General features: G+C 39.6%; 1 protein-coding gene across 5 annotated transcripts in view; it reads left to right on the top strand.

The window, feature by feature from the left end:
* LOC120527351 (WD repeat-containing protein 70) overlaps positions 1 to 26,322 on the top strand; it is a 345,189-nt gene that overhangs the window by 188,921 nt on the left and 129,946 nt on the right. For all 5 annotated transcript variants that reach the window (XM_039750656.1, XM_039750657.1, XM_039750658.1 and 2 more), the window contains one exon: positions 18,956 to 19,055. In XM_039750656.1, the coding sequence (XP_039606590.1) occupies positions 18,956 to 19,055 (100 nt within the window). The remainder of the gene's footprint in view (positions 1 to 18,955; positions 19,056 to 26,322) is intronic.

The following is a 26,322-nucleotide window of genomic DNA, read 5'->3' as shown; positions in this document are numbered from 1 at the left end:
TAGTTGAGGTTAAAATCAGAATAGAAATCACATCCATTAAAATGAGGTTTAAACCAACTGACAGGAAACTATCCTTTTTAAAATCCTAGTGCCTTAATCTTTTAACTGGCGGCTCCTCTGCTTATCCCATGTGGGTCTTGCAGCAGAGGAGTCACCCTAACAGCAGTCATAGCTGACCTTCATCAGGTCTGGGTCCCTGATGTCCCATGGCTACTGAAAAGCTCCCTCTCTGGACCTCGGCTTGAGTCCCCAACAGCCAGGGTGCTCACACTGGGGCTCTCCAGCCAAGCCTCCTCGATCCCCGCTGTCTTCCTGGTCTTCTGCGGCAAGCCGTATAAACTCTCGGTCACTCCCGCTCCTCATTACAGCTCAGCGGGAGTGACCCATTCCAACCCGTGCCCCCGAGTGTCAGCCACACACTTCAGGGCTCACTTCCCAGCTGCCTGCTTTCTCTCCCTCAAGTCTGCTCTCTTCAGCTTGCTCTGTCTTCTCTTTTTGTTTTCCTTTCTCGATTCCAGCCTTCTCACATTTGTGCTTCCCTTTTAAACTGTGGACATGGCACAGCTTTGGTGATGAGCAGCTCCCACTGTCAGTTAGGGTTGCGGACAATCCTACAACCATGCTTTAAATGCAGGGCCGTCTGCTCCCGTATCGCACATGGGAACAACGAATGTCGCAGTTATTTAATTAAAATGCCAAACAGCCATGGACCTCACTTTACCACACTCACATCTATACTAACAGCCAAATGTCTATAACAAAATGTAAAAATTACAAAAAATAAAATATCTTATTAAATGGTAAAATCACAGTCCTATGACAAAACTAGAAAGCCTATAAATGAATGAATACATTTATTTAAAATATTCAACTTTCTTATTTGCATATAATTAATTATCCTATGTTTTCTTACAAATTCAAGAAACTAAGCCCATGTTCTGTTGCAAAACCAGGAAAACTCTCCATTAAACCATAGGTTTGGTATCTTTCTAGTCAAAGTTATTTCTTGAAAATTATGGTACATTATATTTTGCCACATGAAATTGTGTTGTATCGTTTTTTTTTTTTTTTTAAATAAAAGTTTAAAAAAAAACAAAAAAAAAAACCTATCCTGTTTTTGTGCCTTATAATGGAGGTAAAAGACACCTGCAGTCAAAAGTTACATTTTCAAGTCAAGAATTTTATCCCATATTGAGCTTGGAGTTGAGATTGCATATATATTTTACAACAGTGAATCTATGTCATTTTAGGATGGAAAAAAAGGCTAAACATGTTTGTGAGATTCAGCCATTTTAACAGCATATTGGCTGTGTGTTTGACTTTCTAGCTTGTCTTTATCCATGGTACCCTTTGGAAACAGAGGCGTAGATTCACCTCAAAAAGTCACCTCCAAGAGGTGTTACTGAAATTGTTCAGTGTAGATGCCCAGATGTGAACTACTGTGTTTTTTTCTGTAGAGAACTAGACAACAATCACTGAAAAAATTACACTTGCCCTCACTCAGACTTTCATTATACAGAAGCTTATTCCTGACAGTCTAAAATATTTTTATACTGTAGCATTATTTCGCAAACATATTACCTACTACTGCTACTGTCATCGTGCATGTGCATGCTTTGGGAGTCTAGAGAGAGAAAGATTCAGCACACATATAGCATCTAATCAAGTGACAACAACGGATAGGCTTAAATTTTGTTTTAGTTAGATTAAAGTTTAGTACAGATGCTTTAGCATAGGCAAAGGTTTTTTCAAGCTGCTACATGAAATTTAAACAAATCAAAGAACCACTGTTATGCTGTTTATGCTGGATCGGGTCTATCCCCAATATGTGTGTATTAGCTTATTCACACTTTATAATTGCTACAGTTGTTACAATATTACTTATTTTATTAAGTTGATGATGCAATGTGCCGACAGACACTACATTATCAGAGAGATGCCTGCAGCTTCACATGATCTGGAAGTGCCTTTTTAGTCTGGAGCATAATATGAGACAAAAAGTCTAATACAGTCAGTAAAGTAGATCATCTGTCAGCCTGATGTTCTTTCACATTTCTCAAAATGTACTGCATTTCTGTTTTCCCTGAATTCTTCCATTTTCTGGTTGGGGACTGTAGCGTGCTTATACACATCAAAATTCTAACTTTTGCTTTTGTCTGGTGTTTCAGCAACAGTTTTGGATAGTGATATTTAGAAATTTATGTGGCATTTTTAACACTTTTGTATATTAGCATATTGGCTCCAGCAGAACCCTGTGACCCTGTAGTTAGGATATAGCGGGTTGGATAATGGATGGATGGTATATTAGCATAGTCATTCTATATTCTGTAGTCATTTTCAGTTGCCAAATTGTGAACATTTCCAAATGTATATATTGTGTCTGTAATGTTTACAAATTGCTTTGCATTTGGCTGCAGCAGCCTTCACTGTGCTTTCTGTCTTTTCTACTACTGATATTATATGATTTTTATTCATTAGGTGTTTTTTGCACTTTTCTCTCTTCTTTTTTCAATACTCTTTATGTTTACAGTGTTTGGCGTGGAATAGCGCCCAAACCTTACACCAGCTATTAAAGACTGAAATCAAAGGCTTCTTCTTTTTGGGTGCATACACTGTCAGCACGGTGCTGTCAGATCTAAACAATAGCGTGGTGAATTACTCAGTGACTTGAGCTGCAGGTTGAAGTCCCATTTTTCTTATGGTGACAAGTAGAGTTGCATTGTGGTGCAGACCAGTCTATTAGCTAGCGAAAGCGCTGTGAAGAAGCTGTCTGTTGCTACAATCCTGCCTTTGTCCTGTCTGATAGCGGTCATGGGACATTGTATCTTTGATTGCTGATACAACAAACAGTTCTGAGCAGACATCAGTCAGAGTGCTGCTCTTGTGAAAAGAATGGAGATAAATGTCATCAACTCAGAGAGGGAGAGGCAAGTTCGTTGTACCATGTAAACGTCACTGATAGTATAAAACTGAATAATAAAAAACAAGCGCTAATTTTTACAGGTAGCCAAAATTTACACCGTGTGTTACAGACTCAAATCAAATGTATGTTTTATTTTATATATATATATATATATATATATATATATATATATATATATATATATACAGTATATATATATATATATATATATATATATATATATATATATATATATATATATATATATATATATATTTATTTTTTTTTTTACTTTATTTCCCCTTATATAATTTCAAGTATTAGGAATTTGTTAGTTTTTACATCCCCCTTGGGGTCACAGCGCAGGGTCAGCCATTGTACAGCGCCCCTGGAGCAATTTAAAGGTTAAGGGCCTTGCTCAAGGGCCCAGCAGAGCAGGATCTCTTTTTGGTAGTGACGAGGATTCGAACAGGCAACCTTCGGGATACCAGTGCAGATCCTTAGCTTCAGAGCCACCACTCCACCCTATATTGTAGAAATAATAATAATAATAATAATAATAGTAGCAGCTCACTACTCAAAACATGGAGTTCCCGGTCTTGAACCTGGGACCTTCAGGTTATAAGGCAGCAGTTCTTACCTCTACACTGTTCAAGAATATGTGTAAACTCCCTGTCGACTGACATTTGAATGAATGCTTTTTTTCCTTTGGTTATATTCTTGAATAAAAGCGCAGATGTTTATTTGATATTTGGACTAAAGTCTTCACACATTATACACTTAACGTTATTATTAGTATAACATGTAAAAAGTTTCTGCTTTAGGTATGTGTTCAGCATTTCTTGCATTTCCTTTCATCCTATATTTACAAAGATCTTTGTAGACACGGAAAACACATGAAATGCATGTATTCCAAATAATGATGTACTGTATTATTTACCCTATACAACTCCAGATCTCACACGCAAATATGGAGCCTTGGCTTGAGCTGGAAGAACTTTTTGCCCGAGCTAACCTCCGTCAAGGCGGGGGATGGGACAGCAGGGTGCTTGCTGCTTGTGCTGATCAACGCAGTTACAAAACAAAAGGCTCTGATGGAGAGGTGTGAAGGGATTTAAGGTGGGCTGGGATTATGAGATTTTTCACAGGCTTCAGGAATTCTAGTGTTAAACATACAGTTGTTCAGCCACTGGTGAAGAAGCCTGCTCTTGATCCCACAGTTCTTTCAAACTACAGACCTATTTCTAAGCTCCCGTTTTTGTTTTACCTTTTTAAATAATGGAAAAGGTAGTTTCTTTACAGTTACTTTCACATCTGGAGGATAACAGTCTATGTGATGTGTTTCAATCAGGTTTAAAAAAATTTCATCGTACAGAATCTGCTTTGCTGAAGGTGACAAATGATATTCTGTTAACCTTGAGCTCAGGTTTTTGTGCAGTCTTAGTTCTATTAGATCTTAGTGCTGCATTTGGCATGGTGGATCTTGGGGTTCTGTTTAAATGGCTGGAGTATGAAGTTGGCATTCAAGTTTGTGCATTGAAATGGCGTCCCTCTTCTTTATGCTGCCTCCCCACCACACCAGCACGCAGAAGAGGGCGCTCGCCACAACCGTCTGATCGAACATCTGCAGCATCTTATTGCAGATGTTGAAAGACGCCAGCCTTCTAAGGAAGTATAGTCGGCTCTGTCCTCTCAAACACAGAGCATCAGTATTGGCAGTCCAGTCCAATTTATCATCCATCTTCACTCCCAAATATTTATAGGTCTGCACCCTCTGCACACAGTCACCTCTAATGATCAAGGGGTCCATGAGGGGCCTGGGCCTCCTAAAATCTACCACCAGCTCTTTGGTTTTGCTGGTGGTCAGTTGTAGGTGGTTTGAGTCGCACCATTTAACAAAGTCCTTGATTAGGTTCCTATACTCCTCCTCCTGCCCACTCCTGATGCAGCCCACGATAGCAGTGTCATCAACGAACTTTTGCACATGGCAGGACTCCAAATAGTATTGGAAATCAGATGTATATAGGCTGAACTGGATCGGAGAAAGTACAGTCCCCTGTAGCGCTCCTGTGTTGCTAACTTCAATGTCAGACCTGCAGTTCCCGAGATGCACATACTGAGGTCTGTCTGTAAGATGGTCCACAATCCATGCTACCAGGTATGAATCTACTTCCATCTCTGTCAGCATGTCCCTAAGGAGCAGAGGTTGGATGGTGTTGAAGGTGCTAGAGAAGTCTAGAAATATAATTCTTACAGCACCACTGCCTCTGTCCAAGTGGGGGAGGGATCAGTATAGCATATAGATGATGGCATGCTCCACTCCCACCTTCTCTTGGTGTGCGAACTGCAGAGCGTCGAGGGTGTGGCAGACATGTGGCTTCAGGTGGTGAAGCAGCAGCCGCTACATGGTCTTCATCACATGTGACGTTAGAGCGGCAGGCCGGAAGTCATTCAGCTCACTAGGATGTGATACCTTTGGGACTGGGATGATGCAAGATGTTTTCCAAAGCCTCGGGACTCTCCCCTGTTCCAGGCTCAGGTTGAAGATGCGCTGTGTATTGGACTCCGTAGCTCCAACGCACAGGCCTTCAACGATTCTCCATCTGGACCCACTGCTTTGCTAACGCGAAGTCTTCTCAGCTCTGTGCTTACCTGGGCTGCTGTAATTGTGGGTGGGGATGTCTCTCCTATGCTGGTATCAGCAGAAGGATGGATGGAGGGTGCAGTACTCCGAGGTGAGAGTGGGTTAGGGTGGTCAAACCTGTTAAAGAAGTTTATGTTTAATGCATGAATAAACACATACAAAATGTATTTAATGATGAAATGTATTGCACAGAATATGCAATTAATGATGATAATCAATATTAATTTTATGTTTTTAAGAAACATCATGAAGGTTTTGTCAATTTCTCTGTACACATTCTGACATGCTATTGTGAAAATTCTGTGTTGCTCGACGTAACATGTCAAGAGGAATGCCAGCGATTTCTTCTTCAATTCTCCTTTTTAGTTTAGCAATGGTTGCAGGACGTGTGAGTTACACTTGGCTTTTAAGATTTCCCCACAGAAAAAAATCACAAACAGTGAGATCTGGGGATCTCGGAGGCCATGGAATGTCACCATTGTGTGAAATGACACGCCTTCCAAACAATCGTTGAATAGCTGCCATCGATTGACGGGCAGTATGCAAAGTAGCTCCACCTGGGGACTTCTTTTTTTAAGGCTGAACCAGCTTCTTTTTGATTCCATACCCATGTTGTAATCATATGAGCAGATGGGACACGATCATGATGTCCCAACTGATAATGATGCTGAAATTCCCTTTGCGCAACAGTTACACTTTCACCAATCTTATAAAAGGCATTCACAGCGGACGCTTCTTGCACACCACTCCACTGTTCCATTATAACTAATTGCAAGGGGTTCTAAACGAGGTCACATTGGTCCCAAACAAGTGCCAAACACCCCAGGGTTGCCAACACCTAGTTCTAAAATTTCACATTTCCATGCGGCACTGTATATAGTCTTAAAAAGCTTACTGAAAGAAATTAGAGATGTTAAAGATGAATGTCCCCAGGCAGCTTTTTGATTCAGCAATTGGCGAAATGCATGAATTACATCCTCCAACATTAAAATGAAATTGTCACATGTTTTCTTGTCTCTCCTGCTGATATCACCTTTTGTCATCGCTGTTTCTTCTTCTGACGCCAGTCTCAGACAACGCATATTTATTTTAAAATTCCACGTGGAATTCCAGAACATGTGATGTTACACACATTTGATTGGCTGGTTGTCCGTATAATAAATGACTTTGCTTACAGTCTTTGATCGTTTATTTATATCCAAATTTTTTCCTTTCCCAAGCTGTAAACCAATTTGCCAATTCCTAGTCCTAGGTGTCACCATCTAGTCGCAGGTTATAAAGCAATCAATACAGCCTGAGGCATCATCCTGGTCTTTAATTTATATGCACAGATGTTTTAAAAAGGACGCACACTTCAGGAAGTGCAGGTGCTTTGATGTTATTTACCTCTTTAATTATTAAATTCATCCTGTCCATCTGGAGCAAAATGTTTGTTTCAAGGTGATATAGTTAATGAATGAACTTTGATGTTAACTGTCCTTGTAAAATTAAGTTCATTTTTTTTTTGTGTGTGGGCCACAGCATGCAGCAACAGATGCCTGAAATAGCAGCACTAGGGTAACACATACTGCGCAAAGTCAGCTGAGCAGCCAGCAGCTGACAGTGGTAGCTGTGTAAAGACAGCTCAGTAGCTGGTCAGCTGTGCATTCCTTCTGGCCGCTGAGCTCTCCCCACATAGCCACCGCCAGAGATGGTGAACAGGCGGTAACAATGCAAAGAAATGTGGTGTGTACCTCTTCTCATCATAAGTGGCAGTCCACCCAGGTGCATGTTGCTATTATAAGTACCTCACTTTCATTTTTGATCTCCATATCGCATGAAAATCAAAGTCCAATAAGTCAGAGTCTGATTCGGAAATAATATGCAAAACATTGTCCATGGAGTATTTTGCTTTCTTCATTTGCTTCACTCTCTTACTAGATGTCAATGCCATTTTAGATGTTATTTACACTATGTGACTCATGCATGCACAGGGAATTCAGATTAAATCAACACAGCTATCTTTCCTTTACGCAAAGAGAGCCACACTATAATGTAACAGTGAGTTTTGTCGACTTTTACAGCTAATTGCTGCTCTTTACCCTGGATGTCGGCTAAGTTGCCATTTGCCTTCAACCCCTTGTGTCAACATAAGTTGACATCCACCCTGAAAGAGCTAAGATATTTTTTCAGAAGTAGTTGATGTGATTTATAATAAATAAACAGTAAGAAATGCAAATTCACACACCCTTTAAAATGTGTTACTGAAAACAACTGTCAATCAGTGGGTTGTTTAAAAAAATCTCTAGCCTTCAAGCCCCAAAACAGAACTAAAAATTTCAGGCTGCCGTTCTGCATACTTGAAAAAACACTACAAGGTTGGTCAACACACACCAGAAGCCCAGAGCACCCACAAAAATTCACATACTCCAAAAGTATTTTCTATATAAGAAATTGCATCAGAATATCATGAAAAATTGAAAAAATGTAGTTATGATAACTAAGATGAACTTGCTATGTATATTTTAACAATGTTACTAAGGTGAGTTTATTGCTGTTTTAAATTTTTGCACAATTACTCCATCTGCTGGGGATAGTAGAGCCCTATCTTTTCTTAAAGGAATACTCAACTCAAAATTATATTTCTTATATATTGTATACTAGCAAAATACCCGTGCTTCGCAGTGGAGAAGTAGTGTGTTAGAGAAGTAATGAAAAAGAAAAGGAAACATTTTAATAATAACGTAGCATGATTGACAATGTAATTGTTATGTCATTGCCATGAGTGTTGTTGGTATATATATATATATATATATATATATGCTTATATACATAGATATATACATGCATATATATATATATATATATATATATACTAAAATATACAAGCCATGGAGAAGTAGTGTGTTAAAGAAGCAATGAAAAGAAAAGGAAACATTTTGAAAATAACGTAACCTGATTGTCAATGTAATTGTTTTGTCACTGTTGTGAGTGATGAGTGGTGTTGTCATATATATATATATATATATATATATATATATATATATATATATATTTACACACACACACATAAACATATATATATATATATATATATATATCTATACATATCTATACATATATACATACATATATATCTACATATATACACACATGTACATACATACACACACATATATACACACAAATACATATATATATATATACATACATACACACACACATATATAAACATATATATACATATACATACATATATACACACACAGCTATTTCGTATCAGTGCAATACGCTGTTTGTTAAAACAGTTGACTCCCGCTCTTACATGCAATAACAAATCAGTTGTCTTTGCTCATATGTCATTTTAGAGCTGGACGCCTGGCATCTTTTTTTGGCCACAAGTTCGTTTCTGTTTGGTGTGAGGTTCTGTGTTGTGGAGATTCTCAGGATGGATTGCAGGTGCTCATTAGTGAGCGACTCCTGTGTGCTGTTTTGTTAGTCTTTATCACTGAGAAGAGCTTCTCACACAGATATGTGCTACCAAACATGCACAAGGTTCGAGCCGCATGTAGACGGACTTTTTGTTCTTCAAAGTCACCAAAGCGCCGTGCAAACTCAGTGCGCAATAACTCTAGCTTCGCAATAACTTGCAGCATCATAAGGTAGACTTGATTAACGCGTAAGTGTTGGCAAGGCAGCTGAAGCGCTGCATTATGGGATCTGTAGTTTATTGTGTTACCATCGCTTCATATACCCGGGCTTTAATAACAATAATACAGTATATAAAATGATCTCGGGCGGATATAATTACACGCCGGGCGGATGTGGCCCGCGCCCTTGAGTTTGACACATATGGACTAAATAGAACTTGAAAAGATATATTTTTTCAAATGTGATCGCAATTCAGATAGAGTTGACGCAAGACTACAGCCTGCATGCCTCAATGAGTCATCCTCCCTCGCTCTTACTTTTTTACCGTTCATCTAATGAATACACTGAGTATGGCTTTACCAAAACAATCATTGATGGCGAATAAAGTATCCATTATTCGAGTATGTAGAGCGGGATATATATATATATATACCCGCGTATCGCAGCGGAGTAGTAGTGTGTTAAAAAGGTAGAAAAGAAAAGGGAACATTTTAAAAATAACGTAAATGACTGTCAATATACAGTATTTGTTTTGTGAGTGTTACTGAGTGTTGCTGTCATCAAGGATTTGATTATCATTATTTCTTTCAATCAGGTTCGTATTTGTAGGATGTGTTGTGTTCAAGTTACATTCCGTGTTTGTCAATCGTTGTAAAGATGACAGGTTTCATTCATCGATTCGTTTCTTACTGCATCAATAAACAGCTCGTCTTCTTCTTTATCTGAGACCTGACACACTGCATGCACGGGTTTTTTACACTGTCTTCCTTTAGCGGGACATTGACTTTTTCCAACGTGTGCTTTGTTTCCGCAGTAGCTGGATTTATGAATATGCTTGTATGTATCAGACGCTTCATATTTTTTGCTGCCTTTTCAATTGTGTAATTCGGTTTTGTTCAGCGCTTTTGGAACTGTTGCTTTTATCTGTGCACGCGTCAGTTCACGTGAGCCACTCGGTGTACATGCATCGAAGGTTCCCAGCTGTGCTGGTGCCATCTCGCGCTATGTCCATGGCTGTATTTAATGTTACCTTAGTCCTGGCACTTAAAACTTTCTCTCGCAGTTTCGCTGAGTTTGTGTCAAACACCACCCTGACCATCTCATCTTCCTCTCCATAAGCACAGTCCTTCACCCGTGAATATTTTCCCGTGGCAGTTTGCTATTGGATTGCCGCTGACGGACGGCCTTATATGGGCAGGCACTAAATTACAAACGCCAGCGGCAGCCTGTCTATGAACTTAATTTAAAGTGTAGGTTTACATCGTGCTTTGTTTCCGAAGTAGCAGAACTCATGAATATGGTTGTATATGTCACTCGCTCGCTTCTTATTGTTTCACTGCCTTCTCAATTATATAATGCATGTTTTCTTCAGCGCTTTTTTGAGGTCTTCCTGGTTTTCTATGTACTGCGTGATTACGTGGGAGGCGTGATGATGTCACACGAAACTCCGCCCCCACAGCGTTGAAGCTCATCTCCATTACAGTAAATGGAGAAAAACTGCTTCCAGTTATGACCATTACGCGTAGAATTTCCATATAAAACCTGCCCAACTTTTGTAAGGAAGCTGTAAGGAATGAACCTGCCAAATTTCAGCCTTCCACCCACACGGGAAGTTGGAGAATTAGTGATGAGTCAGTGAGTGAGTGAGTGAGGGCTTTGCCTTTTATTAGTATAGATGACTGGGGCAGGTTCAAGGTGTGGACTGATGACGGTACAGGAGATAATTATATTACACAGGAGCACTGTAAGAGTGAAATGCTTAAGCCCTTCACCTATGGATCTGCATGTGAGTTGATGGCTGCCGCTGAATTGTTCGGATGTCGCTTTCAAGTGTACCGAAATGGCCAAATATTTTACACCTTTCGACAACCGCCAATGCCTCTTAAACATCTTAGATTCACAGGTGATGATTTCAGTAGTGGACACTTTAATGTTTATGAATGTTTAAACTCTGAAAAGCTTGATGTGAAGTTATCGATGAAACTGGTTGTATACTTACAAAGCTTGACAGATGCTGAATGTCTCTTCAACACAAGTCCTACAAGTACTATTGTAATTAAAACAAACCATGAAACTCAAACTGATTATGACAGCAGCAATCCAAGCTGTGGGATTTGAAACAAGATTACTGTTCACATGGCCAACTGTACGTTGCATGCTCAAGAGTAAGCTCAGCGCACAGCTTGGTCGTATTACAACCGGAGTGTTAAACTCACAATGTGGTATACAAAGAGATCCTTAACAAATAATTATTGGTATATTTTCCCTCAGTTTAAAAAGGTTTAATTTTCATCTTAATAAAAATTTTAAGGCAGTACTTCGCTGCTGCAAAGCGCGGGTATTTTGCTACTATATATATATATATATATATATATATATATTGTGGGCGCTGACCTGGACACAGACAGACGGACAACATAGTTCACCCATCACACTGTTTATTTACACTATATACAAATTTACCGTGCACTCCAATCCCCAGTGCCTCCAGCACTGATCCCCCAAAGTCCAGGCCTTACAGTCAAACAATGCCTTTCTGGCCGGCTCCAGTCTTCTCTCCAGCTCCTTTCTTCTTCCACCCGACTTCCGCTGCTCACTGAAGGGAGGCGGCCCCTTATATATGATTACCGGACGAGCACCAGGTGTTCCCGGCGTTCTTCCCTTGGCCACGCCCCAGCGTGGCGGAAGTGCCGGCTGTCCTCCCGGCAGCTCTCCGGGTGTCCTCAAAAGTCTTCCCCCCGCCACTTCCTGGTGTGGCTGAAGTGCCGGGCTCCCGGGATAATCAGGCACTGGGGCGCCGCCTGGTGGTGGCTACGGGTCCCTACAGGGCTGGGCTTCCAAGCCCTCTACCCGAGGCCTCCAGCATAACCAGGACGGATGCCCCCTCTCGGTCGGGAGGAGGCACAAGCCCTCCTCTGGTCCTCCTGGGGAGCCCGGCCGGGGACCACACGGGATATACCGGCATCAGGGCGCCACCTGGCGGTGGCCATGGGTCCCTACAGGGCTAGGCTTCCAAGACCCTTTACCCGAGGCCCCCAACATAACCACGACGGACGTCCCCTCGCGTTCTGGAGGACAATATATATATATATATACATATCTACATATACACTCATCTAAAGGATTACAGTAATCCCTCCTCGATCGCGGGGGTTGCGTTCCAGAACCCCCCGCGATAGACGAAAATCCGCGAAGTAGAAACCATATGTTTGTGTAGTTATTTTTATATATTTTAAGCCCTTAAAAACTCTCCCACACCGTTAACATTATTAGAGCCCTCTAGACATGAAATAACACCCTTTATTCAAAAGTTTAAACTGTCCTCCATGACAAGACAGAGATGACAGTTCTTTCTCACAATTAAAAGAATGCAAATAGATCTTCTTCTCTTCAGGAGCAGAGAATTTCAGAGGGAGAGAGCGCTCGCAAAGAAAAGCAAACAATCAAAAAATCAATACTTGTGCTTTTAAGTTTGCCGCGGCATTTTTAGAGGAGCGTTAGTATCTTCTAAGCAAACAGCCTCTGTGCAAACAGCCCCTCCGTCAGGCGCAGAGAATGTCAGAGAGGGTGAGAGAGAGGCAGAGACAAGCAAACAATCAAGCTCCGCGCGGGATGCATATCTTATAGCATTGAGGAGTTTTAGTTAATATGTAATACATGCTCTGATTGGGTAGCTTCTAAGCCATCCGCCAATAGAGTCCCTTGTATGAAATCAACAGGGCAAACAAACTGAGGAAGCGTGTAGCATAAATTAAAAGACCCACTGTCTGCAGAAATCCGCAAACCAGCGAAAAATCTGTGATATATATTTAGATGTGCTTACATTTAAAATCCGCGATAGAGTGAAACCGCGAAAGTCAAAGCGCGATATAGCGAGGGATTACTGTATTAGGAACACCTGTTCAATTTCTCATTAATGCAATTATCTAATCAACCAATCACATGGCAGATGCTTCAATGCATTTTGGGGTGTGGTCCTGGTCAAGACAATCTCCTGAACTCCAAACTGAGTGTCAGAAAGGGAAAGAAAGGCAATTTAAGCAATTTTGAGCGTGGCATGGTTGTTGGTGCCAGACGGGCCGGTCTGAGTATTTCACAATCTGCTCAGTTACTGGGATTTTCACGCACAACCATTTCTAGGGTTTACAAAGAATGGTGTGAAAAGGGAAAAACATTCAGTATGCGGCAGTCCTGTGGGCGAAAATGCCTTGTTGTTGCTAGAGGTCAGAGGAGAATGGGCCAACTGATTCAAGCTGATAGAAGAGCAACTTTGACTGAAATAACTACTCGTTACAACCGAGGTATGCAGCAAAGCATTTGTGAAGCCACAACACGCACAACCTTGAGGCGGATGGGCTACAACAGCAGAAGACCCCACCGGGTACCACTCATCTCCACTACAAATAGGAAAAAGAGGCTACAATTTACACCAGCTCACCAAAATTGGACAGTTGAAGACTGGAAAAATGTTCCCTGGTCTGATGAGTCTCGATTTCTGTTGAGACATTCAAATGGTAGAGTCAGAATTTGGCATAAACAGAATGAGAACATCATGCCTTGTTACCACTGTGCAGGCTGGTGGTGGTGGTGTAATGGTGTGGGGGATGTTTTCTTGGCACACTTTAGGCCCCTTAGTGCCAATTGGGCATCGTTTAAATGCCACGGGCTACCTGAGCATTGTTTCTGACCATGTCCATCCCTTCATGACCACCATGTACCCATCCTCTGATGGCTACTTCCAGCAGGATAATGCACCATGTCAAAAAGCTCGAATCATTTCAAATTGGTTTCTTGAACATGACAATGAGTTCACTGTACTAAAATGGCCCCCACAGTCACCAGATCTCAACCCAATAGAGCATCTTTGGGATGTGGTGGAGCAGGAGCGTGCCCTGGATGTGCATCCCACAAATCTCCATCAACTGCAAGATGCTATCCTATCAATATGGGCCAACATTTCTAAAGAATGCTTTCAGCACCTTGTTGAATCAACGCCACGTAGAATTAAGGCAGTTCTGAAGGCAAAAGGGGGTCAAACACCGTATTAGTATGGTGTTCCTAATAATCCTTTAGGTGAGTGTATATACAGTGGGTACGGAAAGTATTCAGACCCCCTTCAATTTTTCACTCTTTGTTATATTGCAGCCATTTGCTAAAATCATTTAAATTATTTTTTTTCCTCATTCATGTACACAAAGCACCCCATATTGACAGACAAAAAAAAGAATTTTTGAAATTGTTGCAGATTTATTAAAAAGGAAAAACTGAAATATCACATGGTCCTAAGTATTCAGCCCCTCTGCTCATTATTTAGTAGAAGCACCCTTTTGAGCTAATACAGCCATGAGTCTTCTTGGGAAAGATGTAACAAGTTTTTCACACCTGGATTTGGGGATCCTCTGCCATTCCTACTTGCAGATCCTCTCCAGTTCTGTCAGGCTGGATGGTAAACGTTGGTGGACAGCCATTTTTAGGTCTCTCCAGAGATGCTCAATTGGGTTTCAGTCAGGGCTCTGGCTGGGCCATTAAAGAACAGTCACAGAGTTATTGTGAAGCCACTCCTTCGTCATTTTAGCTGTGTGCTTAGGGTCATTGTCTTGTTGGAAGGTAAACCTTCGGCCCAGTCTGAGGTCCTTAGCACTCTGGAGAAGGTTTTTGTCCAGGATATCCCTGTACTTGGCCGTATTCATCTTTCCCTCAATTGCAACCAGTCATCCTGTCCCTGCAGCTAGACAAGTGATGAGCAGTGCCTGGTTGTCTCCACACATACCGCTTAGAATTAAGGACAAAAAGTTCTATCTTGGTCTCATCAGACCAGAGAATCTTATTTCTCACCATCTCAGAGTCCTTCAGGTGTCTTTTAATAAACTCCATGTGGGCTGTCGTGTGTCTTGCCTCTCCTCAGTGTGTGGAGACAACCAGGCACTGCTCATCACTTGTCCAATACAGTCCCCACAGTGAAGCATGGCGGTTGCAGCATCATGCTGTGGGGGTGTTTTTCAGCTGCAGGTACAGGACGACTGGTTGCAATCGAGGGAACGATGAAAGCGGCCAAGTACAGGGATATCCTGGACAAAAACCTTCTCCCGAGTGCTAAGGACCTCAGACTGGGCCGAAGGTTTTCCTTCCAACAAGACAATGACCCTAAGCACACAGCTAAAATAACGAAGGAGTGGCTTCACAATAACTCTGTGACTGTTCTTGAATGGCCCAGCCAGAGCCTTGACTTAAACCCAATTAAGCATCTCTGGAGAGACCTAATAATGGCTGTCCAACCTGACAGAACTGGAGAGGATCTACAAGGAGGAATGGCAGAGGATCCCCAAATCCAGGTGTGAAAAACTTGTTGCATCTTTCCCAAGAAGACTCATGGCTGTATTAGCTCAAAAGGATGCTTCTACTAAATACTGAGCAAAGGGTCTGAATACTTAGGACCATGTGATATTTCAATTTTTCTTTTTTAATAAATCTGCAACAATTTCAAAAATTCTTTTTTTTGTCTGTCAATATGGGGTGCTGTGTGTGTACATTAATGAGGAAATAAATTAATTTAAATGCTTTTAGCAAATGGCTGCAATATAACAAAGAGTGAAAATTTGAAGGGGGTCTGAATACTTTCCGTACCCACTGTTTATATATATATATATATATATATATATATATATATATATATATATATATATTAGGGGTGGGACTTGATTCAAAAATTAATCTAATTAATTAGAGGCTTTGTAATTAATTAATCTTGATTAATCGTATGTAATCGCACAAGAAAATTTGCCCCAAAGCGCAAATATTTTTTTTAATTTAAAAGGGTTTTAGTGGGCAACAGAATCAAATAATAGACATGGGCATGAATATTGTAAACTCAAGCTCTTTTAATTTCTGAAAAAAAAATGCATTTAAACTGCATTTCAATTCAAAACAGAAACAAAAATATCATCCCTGGCTAAAATTTGGCAGACTTAAAAATAAAGTGGTATTTTAAGTACTTTACATTTTCAGAATGGTATTGTCTTTAAATAATAATAACAAAAATGTCAACATACAGTGCAGGTTTTGTTCTCAAAAAAAAATAAGGCAGAAACATAAAAGGTAATTTGACCAGCTTCACCTTTAAACTCTGAGTAACCTTAGCCAAAATTATTTTGTACATTAGGCTAAAACAGTGTGATCATTGAATATTTTGTAATTAGATGTAATTAGAATTACTAATGGTCACGGAAGTCCAATGATCCCCAGTAAGAGCCGCAAAGTCCGCTCTCTGTAATGCATCTAATTTTGCTTGCTTTTCAGTGTCATAAAGCTATTGAATTTTACTTGAAATAGTCTTTTGGCACGGCAGTTGGAAAGTTGGATCACCTGACGCTAACTGTAGCATATTTTCTAACCTCCTATCTTCCACCACTGTTAGTGGTCTACAGTCCAAAGCAATCCATTTTGCGAGAGAATTTGTAATTTTGACCGATGTTGACTTACTAATTTTGGTCCTGAAGCCAGTCATTTCATCAGGTTTGGGCTGCCGACACCTTTTGTTGGTACTTGAACTCGTACTGCTAGTGCTAACAGCATACACAGTTTCTGTGCTCGCTGTAACATGGTTTACATTTAGATGGTACCGTAAAGTTGAAGTGGTTTGGTGGTATGTGAACTCCTTTTTGCACAGTTTGCACAAAACCACACTTTTATCAAGGCTTCCGTCGGGTAGTCTTTTGAAATGAAATTTGCCTCCGATCAGTCCTAGCAACGCGCACTTTTCCGACTCTTACATTTTTGTACCTCTGATGTGTGCATCAATGTAATCGATGTACCAGGATATCAGGCATTGACAAAAGTTCCCCTTTGCTTGGAATGCAAAGTGTGATTAAATGCGTTATTTTTTTTAACGCGTTATGGAGTACATGCATCGAAGCTTCTCAGTTGTGCTTGTGCGAAGAAAAGGAAACATTTTAAAAATAACGTAACATGATTGTCAATGTAATAGTTTTGTGACCATTATGAGTGTTGCGGTCATCAAGGATTTGATTATCATTATTTCTTTCAATCAGGTTCGTATTTGGAGGATGTGTTGTGTTCAAGTCATATTCCGTGTTTGTCAACTGTTGTAAAGATAACAGGTTTCATTCATCGAAGTGTACACCACCAGAATCGGTACTCGTGAATGCAAGATGTTCAACAGGCATTCCCGGTGTTAAGTTGTGGATTTGCCTGCGAATATTTAGCGGTAGCGTGTGTATGAACTTAATTTAATCTTTTCCAGTCCTGCAAAGTCAGTTGACGTGAGCCGCTCGGAGTACATGCATCGAAACTCCTCAGCTGTGCTCGTGCTATCTCGTGATGTTCACGGCTTTATTTAATGTTATCTAAGACCCGGCACTTAAAAGTTTCTTGCTACAGCAATTTCAACTCCATTACAAAGTGATCCAAAGTCCTTTTTATACCTCGTGTCTTCTCATTAAACTTGTATCTCGCGAATACCGTTTTCGTCGGGATGACAAACGGCAGCGGGAGCGTGTCTATAAACTTAATTTAAACTTACGGTTCACACCGTGCTTTGTTTCCGCAGTAGCTGCACTTATGAATATGCTTGTCACTCACTTCATAATCTTTTGCTGCCTTCTCAATTGTGAAATGCGTTTTTTGTTCAGCACTCTTTGGAGCTCTTCCTTGTTCTCTACGTACTAACGTAGGAGGCATGATGATGCGACACGCAACTCCACCTCCCACGGCCATCGACCTGCAGTCTATTACATTATATGGACAAAAATAGGTTCCAGTTATGACCATTACGCGTAGAATTTCGAAATGAAACCTGCCCAACTTTTGTAAGTAAGCTGTAAGGAATGAGCCTGCCAAATTTCAGCCTTCTACCTACACGGGAAGTTGGAGAATTAGTGATGAGTGAGTGAGTGAGTCAGTCAGTCAGTCAGTGAGAGCTTTGCCTTTTATTAGTATAGATTACTACCCCATGTAGATAGTAGTGATGGGCAAGAAAAATTTTTAGTCTCATGTTTTCATGCAGAATGGAAAGAAAAAAGTTTATGATATACAGTAATAGCAGCCAAAAGTGATTAATGATGTACAATGGCAAACTGTATGAAAAATGTCCATGGAAAAAGAATAACATATCGCACATTTGTGTTGCATATTACACATGTCTGCTATCTAGTTGTATGCATGAAGTATGCAAATTGTATGCTTTTTTGCTAAAATATTGCTAAATATATACTTCCAGAATAATCTGTACACATCATAAACAGGAAAGTAAAGCATCATGGGATTATCTTTTTGATTTGAAGACCCCCCTCATTTACTATTGTCTTTAGTTGAAAAAATCCCACTAGGCTTTAGTTTCCTGCTTGTGATGTTTGTAGATTATTCTGGGAGTATGCATTTTTCAATATTTTTGTTAATAAGCATGGGTGTTTTTCACAGTTTTCTGCTTTATGGGTTTGTTCACTATTGGTTTCTATTATATTATAAACTTTTTTCTCTCCATTCTGCATGAAACCATCAGATTTAAAATGATTCTTGGCCATCACTATTAAGTACATTAGGTAAGTGACAGATAAAAATATATACATTTTGGCAGGAGTTCCTTTAATGTAAAGACTTCTTGAGTATATGTACCAATCATATGTTATGTGTAGATTTTTGTGTTGACTTTTAAACTAGCTTAAAACCCTGATTGATAAGTCTTTGATAGAAGTTTTACCGTTTAATATTACTTTTAATTTTCTTTTTCTTTTTTATTTGCTCTCCTCTCTCACTGTCTACAGGTACACACAAAATTCCACTGTCGGCAGGCTCATGTACCAGGTTCTGACACATCCTGTCTGACATTCTCTTATGATGGTACTCTGCTAGCATCTAGGGGAGGTAAGGAGGAAAACTCAATCCAGTTTCTTACCTGCTTAACCCAGTTTATGGAGGAGTAGACTGGTATATATTTCAACAGCATTTGGCACAAGGAATCTACCAAGGACAGGGCAGTAAGGAAGAAAATGGAAACACAAAATGTGACCATGAAAACATGATTTTTTAAAAAAATATTTATCCAGATTCCAGTTCCTGAATCTATAATGGCTCAGGAAGTGTGCAGTCCCCTTTAGTTTTTTTCACATATTGCCTGGCACTAAAATCATTTAAATTCAATCTCCCAACCACCCTTCCCCTGCCCAAATCCCCAAACAACACTCAATACCCCATGACAATGCGACAACAGGATTTTAGAAATTTTTGGAAACCTATTAAAAACAATAACTGAAAAATCACATTGACAGATCCTTTATTTCACTGCAGCTCCTTTGGTGTCAATAACAGCTTGGAGTCTTATTGTGCTTAATCCAACCATCTTGAAACCTGTGGATTTGAGGATTTTCTACCCTTATTTTCTGCAGAGCCTCTCAGGTTCTATCAGCTTATATGGAGATCGTTGGTTAATCACTATTTTTGGTCTCTCCAGAGGTGTCCAAGTGTGTTCAAGTCTGCCTGCCCAAGTTAAAGACATTCCTGGAGTTTTCCCTAAACCACTTGTGTTGTATTTACTTTTTGTTTAAGGTCATTGTAATGTTGGAAGGAAGGCCTCCAACCCAGTCTGAGGTCTGCTGTAGAGCCCTTTGGTGCAGGTTTTCATTAAGGATATCTCTGGACTTTGCTACATTCAGATTTCCTTCAACCCTGTCTAGTCTCCCAGTCACTGCCACTGAAAAATAAACACAGAGATTGATGCTGCCACAGTTGTGCTCCACCATTGGAATAATATTATGCAGGTGATGAATGGTACCTGGTTTCCTTCAGACATGACATTAATTTTGGTCTCATCAGACCACATGCTCTTGTTTCTAGGTGCCCTTTTGCAAACTGAAGGTGGGCATCCATGTGTCTTTTGATGAGGAGGGGCTTCTGCCTTGAAATTCTGTAATAAAGCTAAGGTCAATTGAGTATTGCCATGGTGGTTATCCTTATGAAAGTTGTTCCTATCTCCACACAGCTTCTCTAAAGCTCAGCTAGAGTGACCATTGAGTTCTTGGTCACCTCTTTTACATTGAACATTCTTCCACAGTTACTCAGTTTATCTGGGTGACCATGTCTAGGAAAAGTCATGGCTATTACACAGTCAATTGTGCTCTTGAGAACTTTCAGTGCAGCAGGAATTTGTTGTAGCCTTCCCCAGATCTGTGCCTTGACACAATCCTGCCTTTAAGCTCTTCAAGCAATTCCTGTAACCTCATGGCTTAGTTTTTTCTCTGGTACAGATTGTCAGATGTGACACCTTCTATAGACCAGGATGTGCCTTTCCTGATCATGATTTGCTTATGGCAGCAGACTCTGGACAAACCAGCATATTAATTCTGTTAGACCTCAGTGCAGCTTTTGACACTCTCAGACATGACATTCTACTGTCCAGAATGGAGAACATACTGGGTATCTCTGGTACTGCCCTCCAGTGGTTCATGTCCTATCTGACTGATAAGCAAGAGTTTGTTAGTCTTGGCAACAGCAGGTCCAGCACAGCGCCAGTCATAGAAGGAGTTCCTCAGGGCTCTGTCCTTGGCCCTCTTCTCTTCCGTATTTATATGCTTCCCCTTGGCCATATTATTCATAGCTTTTGACTGGGTTATCATTTTTATGCAGACGATACTCAACTCTATTTCAATTTTAAAAGTGGAACTTCATCAGAGCTTTCTCAGCTCACAACTTGCCTCAGTGAAATTAAAACCTGGATGGAGAAGAACTCTTTAAAATTAAATTGCAACAAAACTGAACTCCTGCAAATTGGGACTAAAGTGCAACATAATAAAATGAGCTCCTTTCCAGTCAGTGTTGGCGGTGCTCTCATCAGACCTGCCTCTAATGCAAAAAATCATGGTGTCATTTTTAATTCCTCCCTTTCTTATTCCGCACACATAAATAACATTAAGAAACATTCTTACTTTCACCTTGTAATATACCAAGTGTTCACTTCTTCCTCTCCTTTTCTAACGCTGAGAAATTTGTCCATGCTTTTATCACATCCTGCATCGATTATTGTAATTCCCTACTGGCAGATGCCCCTTCTAATCTTATATTACAGCTCCTTCTTATTCAAAACTCAGCTGCAAGAGTCCTTACATGGACCATCAGCAGCGAGCACATAACACCCATCCTGCTTTGCCTTTACTGGCTCCCTGTGTCTTACAAAATTGAATATAAAATTTTACTAATAACCTACAAAGCCTTTAAATGACCAAACTACATCAGTGACCATCACTATGTGCCTGTCTGCCCACTAAGGTCCTCTGGTTCTGACTATCTTATTGTGCCCCACCCTAATCTACACTCCATGGGTGACAGGGCCTTCAGCTTTATAGCACCCAGACTCTGGAATAACCTATCGAAATTAATTAGATCAGCTGACTCCATGAATTCTTTTAAAAAACAACTCAAAACTCATCTGTTCAGGAAGGCTTTTAGCTCTGCCTGACTTTATTACCCTTTCAGTTTACATGTCAAGATGCTCATGTAACCTGTGCGTGTGTGTGTGCTAGACCATCAGTTATATTGTCTGTTAGGCTTTTCTTTGAATTTACTATCTTACTTTTCTTTTTTTATTTATCTGGTTTAGTACAATGCTATATATACACTCACCTAAAGGATTATTAGGAACACCTGTTCAATTTCTCATTAATGCAATTATTTAAACAACCAATCACATGGCAGTTGCTTCAATGCATTTAGGGGTGTGGTCCTGGTCAAGACAATCTCCTGAACTCCAAACTGAATGTCAGAATGGGAAAGAAAGGTGATTTAAGCAATTTTGAGCGTGGCATGGTTGTTGGTGCCAGACGGGCCGGTCTGAGTATTTCACAATATGCTCAGTTACTGGGATTTTCACACACAACCATTTCTAGGGTTTACAAAGAATGGTGTGAAAAGAGAAAAACATCCAATATGCGGCAGTCCTGTGGGTGAAAATGCCTTGTTGATGCTAGAGGTCAGAGGAGAATGGGCCGACTGATTCAAGCTGATAGAAGAGCAACTTTGACTGAAATAACCACTCGTTACAACCGAGGTATGCAGCAAAGCATTTGTGAAGCCACAACACGCACAACCTTGAGGCGGATGGGCTACAACAGCAGAAGACCCCACCGGGTACCACTCATCTCCTCTACAAATAGGAAAAAGAGGCTACAATTTGCACAAGCTCACCAAAATTGGACAGTTGAAGACTGGAAAAATGTTCCCTGGTCTGATGAGTCTCGATTTCTGTTGAGACATTCAAATGGTAGAGTCAGAATTTGGCATAAACAGAATGAGAACATCATGCCTTGTTACCTCTGTGCAGGCTGGTGGTGGTGGTGTAATGGTGTGGGGGATGTTTTCTTGGCACACTTTAGGCCCCTTAGTGCCAATTGGGCATCGTTTAAATGCCACTGGCTACCTGAGCATTGTTTCTGACCATGTCCATCCCTTCATGAGCACCATGTACCTATCCTCTGATCGCTACTTCCAGCAGGATAATGCACCATGTCACAAAGCTCAAATCATTTGAAATTGGTTTCTTGAACATGACAATGAGTTCACTGTACTAAAATGGCCCCCACAGTCACCAGATCTCAACCCAATAGAGCATCTTTGGGATGTGGTGGAGCGGGAGCGTGCCCTGGATGTGCATCCCACAAATCTCCATCAACTGCAAGATGCTATCCTATCAATATGGGCCAACATTTCTAAAGAATGCTTTCAGCACCTTGTTGAATCAATGCCACGTAGAATTAAGGCAGTTCTGAAGGCGAAAGGGGGTCAAACACCGTATTAGTATGGTGTTCCTAATAATCCTTTAGGTGAGTGTATATACTGTATAACCTGCCATTCTTTCTTAAACTCTGTGAAGTGCCTTGAGCATGGGAAAGGCACTATATAAATAAAATTTGTTATTAATCATGTCCAATCAGTTGAATTGACCACAGATGAACTTCAAACAGAGTGTAGAAACATAGGAATGGTAATCATTAAAACAGGTTATCCCAGAGACATATTTGAAGTGTCACAGCAAAGGATCTGAATACTTTTGTCAATATGATATTTTAGTTTTTTCTTTTGAGTAAGTTCACTAAAATTTGTTAACTCCTGTTTTCACTTTGCTGTTCTGGGCTATTGAGTGTTGCTTTCTGTGGGAACATTAAATTTAAATTAATTTAGCACAAATCTGCAACATTAGTAAAGTTTAAAAAGTGAAGGGGTCTGGACACTTTCTGAATCCACTTTTTAAAATTTTGTACAGTCTAGAGCAGTGTTTCCTAAATTCGGTCCTGGGTACTCACTGTGGCTGCAGGTTTTTGTTCCAACCATATTCCTAATCAGTGACAACGCCTGATAACACTGAGCGCATTTAATTAGCTGGTATTTTTTTTTCTTTTATTGTACATTCAGAAAAGCAGTATGATTTTTACATTTATAAGACATTTAGAAATATCTCTGCTTTTGCTATAGATTTAAATGCTTAACTCTCTTTTAAATATATTTTGCCCTTTCTCTGTGCAGTTTTCCCCCTTCGTTGAATCTTATTAATTACAATTAAAAATGAGCAGAGCAGACACCCTGGCAAACAACAGTGAATAAGCAAAGGCTGAAACTACTTTAGTGTCAGACCAGCTAATTAGTAAATAATGGATTAATTAAACAATTAGAACACCTGGAAAAGTAAAATGAAAATCAAGATGAAAATATTGTTAAAATGAAAAAAATATATTATTCCCATATACGGTAACTGCTTGGTGCATTTTAATGCAATTTTTTTTTTTTTTGCAAACTTTCTAATTTCTATTTTGTTCCCAAAACACAGTTCACTTAATTAGCCCAGGAATCCAATTAAAAGCAGAAGCTAGCTGGTTGGACCAAAAACCCGCAGCCACAGGAAGTCCCCAGGACCGAGTTTGGGAAGTGGTGGTCTTGAGTTTACAACAATGGACTTGTTCAGAAGAAGGTCAATAGATCAAAGCTGATATTAAAACATTAATTTAAGAAGTTATCGTTACAAAGCAGATGATACACAGATAGTAACATGCCTGGAGTTAGAAACAGTCAAAAAGTATTGCAGCTATAGTTTTTTCATTAAATATATGTTAATTTCATGTTGTATCATAAAGCAAATGTGAAGTTATGAGAATAGTTTGCACTACTTTTACAATGTATAAGTAATTCTAATATATTATGCATTATATATATTAATGCTATTGGTCATTCCGTCGTCAACATTAAAAAGAGAGACTAGAAAAACACAGAACACTCAGAACTACTACAGAAACTTTTATTCACCCTCTCTCCTTTTTTTCCCCCCTATGTTTTAACAATAGTTCTAAAATAATCAAGGCCTTTAAAACACTGAAAAGATTTGAACAGGATACTGTTATAGCCTTGTGTGAAAATGAATCACTATGACACCATCACCAAAAGTAGTTATATTGCTTTAATATGGAAAAAATGGTATCATAATTTATTATAGGAGAGAAATTTACAGTGTTTAGAATTTTTGTCAGTTTGTACCATCCCTTCTTAATTACTAAACATAGCATTTTGATTAACTACCGGTATTCTAAAAGCAATGAGATGACAGGATTCTTATGGACAAATAAAAATAATTTAACTTGGTTAATCTACCTTTTTTAGTTGGATACTCCTCAGTTGTTTTTTTAGACCCAACCATTTTGTGTCCTGTAGGTCCAGTATTCACTAAAATATTTACTACTTTTGATACTAGATGTTTGGTCTCAATGTGTTAACTTTTACAGCTTCCAGTTTTTATATATAATTTATACTTTTCCTTAGTGGTAGGCAAAAACTGGAAGGAAAAGTAAATGGGTGATGGACATAAATGTCTTTGTAAATGACTAAATCTCAGTTTGAATTAGTATTATTTGTTTTCACTTAAAAGCATGTAACATAATATATAACTGTGGGTGTTCTAGATATTTTGACTAACATATTGCCTGACCTGTATGTGTATATTACTTTTTTTTTCTTGTTTTGTTTTTCTTGGCGGTTATGCTCCTCATTGGTTAAACATGTAAGTTCAAAGGAAGGTGCAAATCATTGTCAATCATCCAGGTGCCATATGTGACTTTCTGCAAAGTAATCTTCATGTTTTTGTTATACAGGTAAACTGTGAAACATAAGATAGCTGAGTAAAAATGTCAGCATGCTGTGATCTTATTGCTGACTTCCCCTAATATGAGGGGCCCAGCCTAATTTTTCTGGAAACCCCTGAAGTTCTTTTCATTTCAGAGTTGTCTAAGAAATTTCATTTTTCTTTTTGACTTCTGAAACTTTTGTTTTTTCACTTATGCTTCATCATATAAATATTTTCATATTTGACAGTTAATGTACAATTATGCTTTTATACCCTTTTTTTTAACAGAACAGTTACTCAGTCAGTCTTAAACTTGTATACATACCTCAGTTCATGGTGGTTGCTTCAGTCGTAGATTATCTTGACAGCAATGGACACAAGTATGTCAGAAGCAATGCCACCTATTTGTATTAGAAGTAGTATTATAGGAATAGAGTGACAGTGTTGTCACCGGTCAAAGGCTTGCTGAGGACAAAACAGGAATGACTACAGCATGAAAAATCACCATAAAATGAGTTATGTAGTAAGCATTAATAATAAAATACTTTCCAGGTGCATGGGGTTAGCCCCATTCCACTTTGTCTGTAGATACCACCAGCATCTCCTAGTGCATTATTATCATTTTATTATGCAGATCTATGCCTTGGCATGTAATTGTAAAACAAGGCTTGGAGTTAATCCAAGTTTGGGAGATAAATGGCTATTCCTTAGTTCTGAAACCATGTTTTATTATGAATAATTTATTAGGATGTAAAAGGTTCCCAGAGTTACCAGGAAAAATTAAGAGGGGTCTGCATGATAGAGTGGGAGCAACTTGGCATGGCTGTTTTGGAAGGACGAGGCAATTAGGCTTATATGCCGGAGAATGAGAGAATGACAAATGCAATGGAGTCTAAGGAGATTCCTCTAGAGCAGTAGAGGCTAGGTAACCCAACAAATGCCAGCCTAGACAGAGTGAGAGTTTGATGGACTAGCATGAGCCCACAGTGTATATAATAGGTGATTTTTATATTTTATTTTTATTTCAAGGTTGTT

The sequence above is a fragment of the Polypterus senegalus genome, chromosome 4 (assembly GCF_016835505.1).
Source record: "Polypterus senegalus isolate Bchr_013 chromosome 4, ASM1683550v1, whole genome shotgun sequence".
In the NCBI taxonomy this organism is placed as follows: domain Eukaryota; kingdom Metazoa; phylum Chordata; class Cladistia; order Polypteriformes; family Polypteridae; genus Polypterus; species Polypterus senegalus.
The sequence above is the reverse complement of the archived record's forward strand: the minus strand, read 5'-3'. Positions and strand labels throughout refer to the sequence as shown.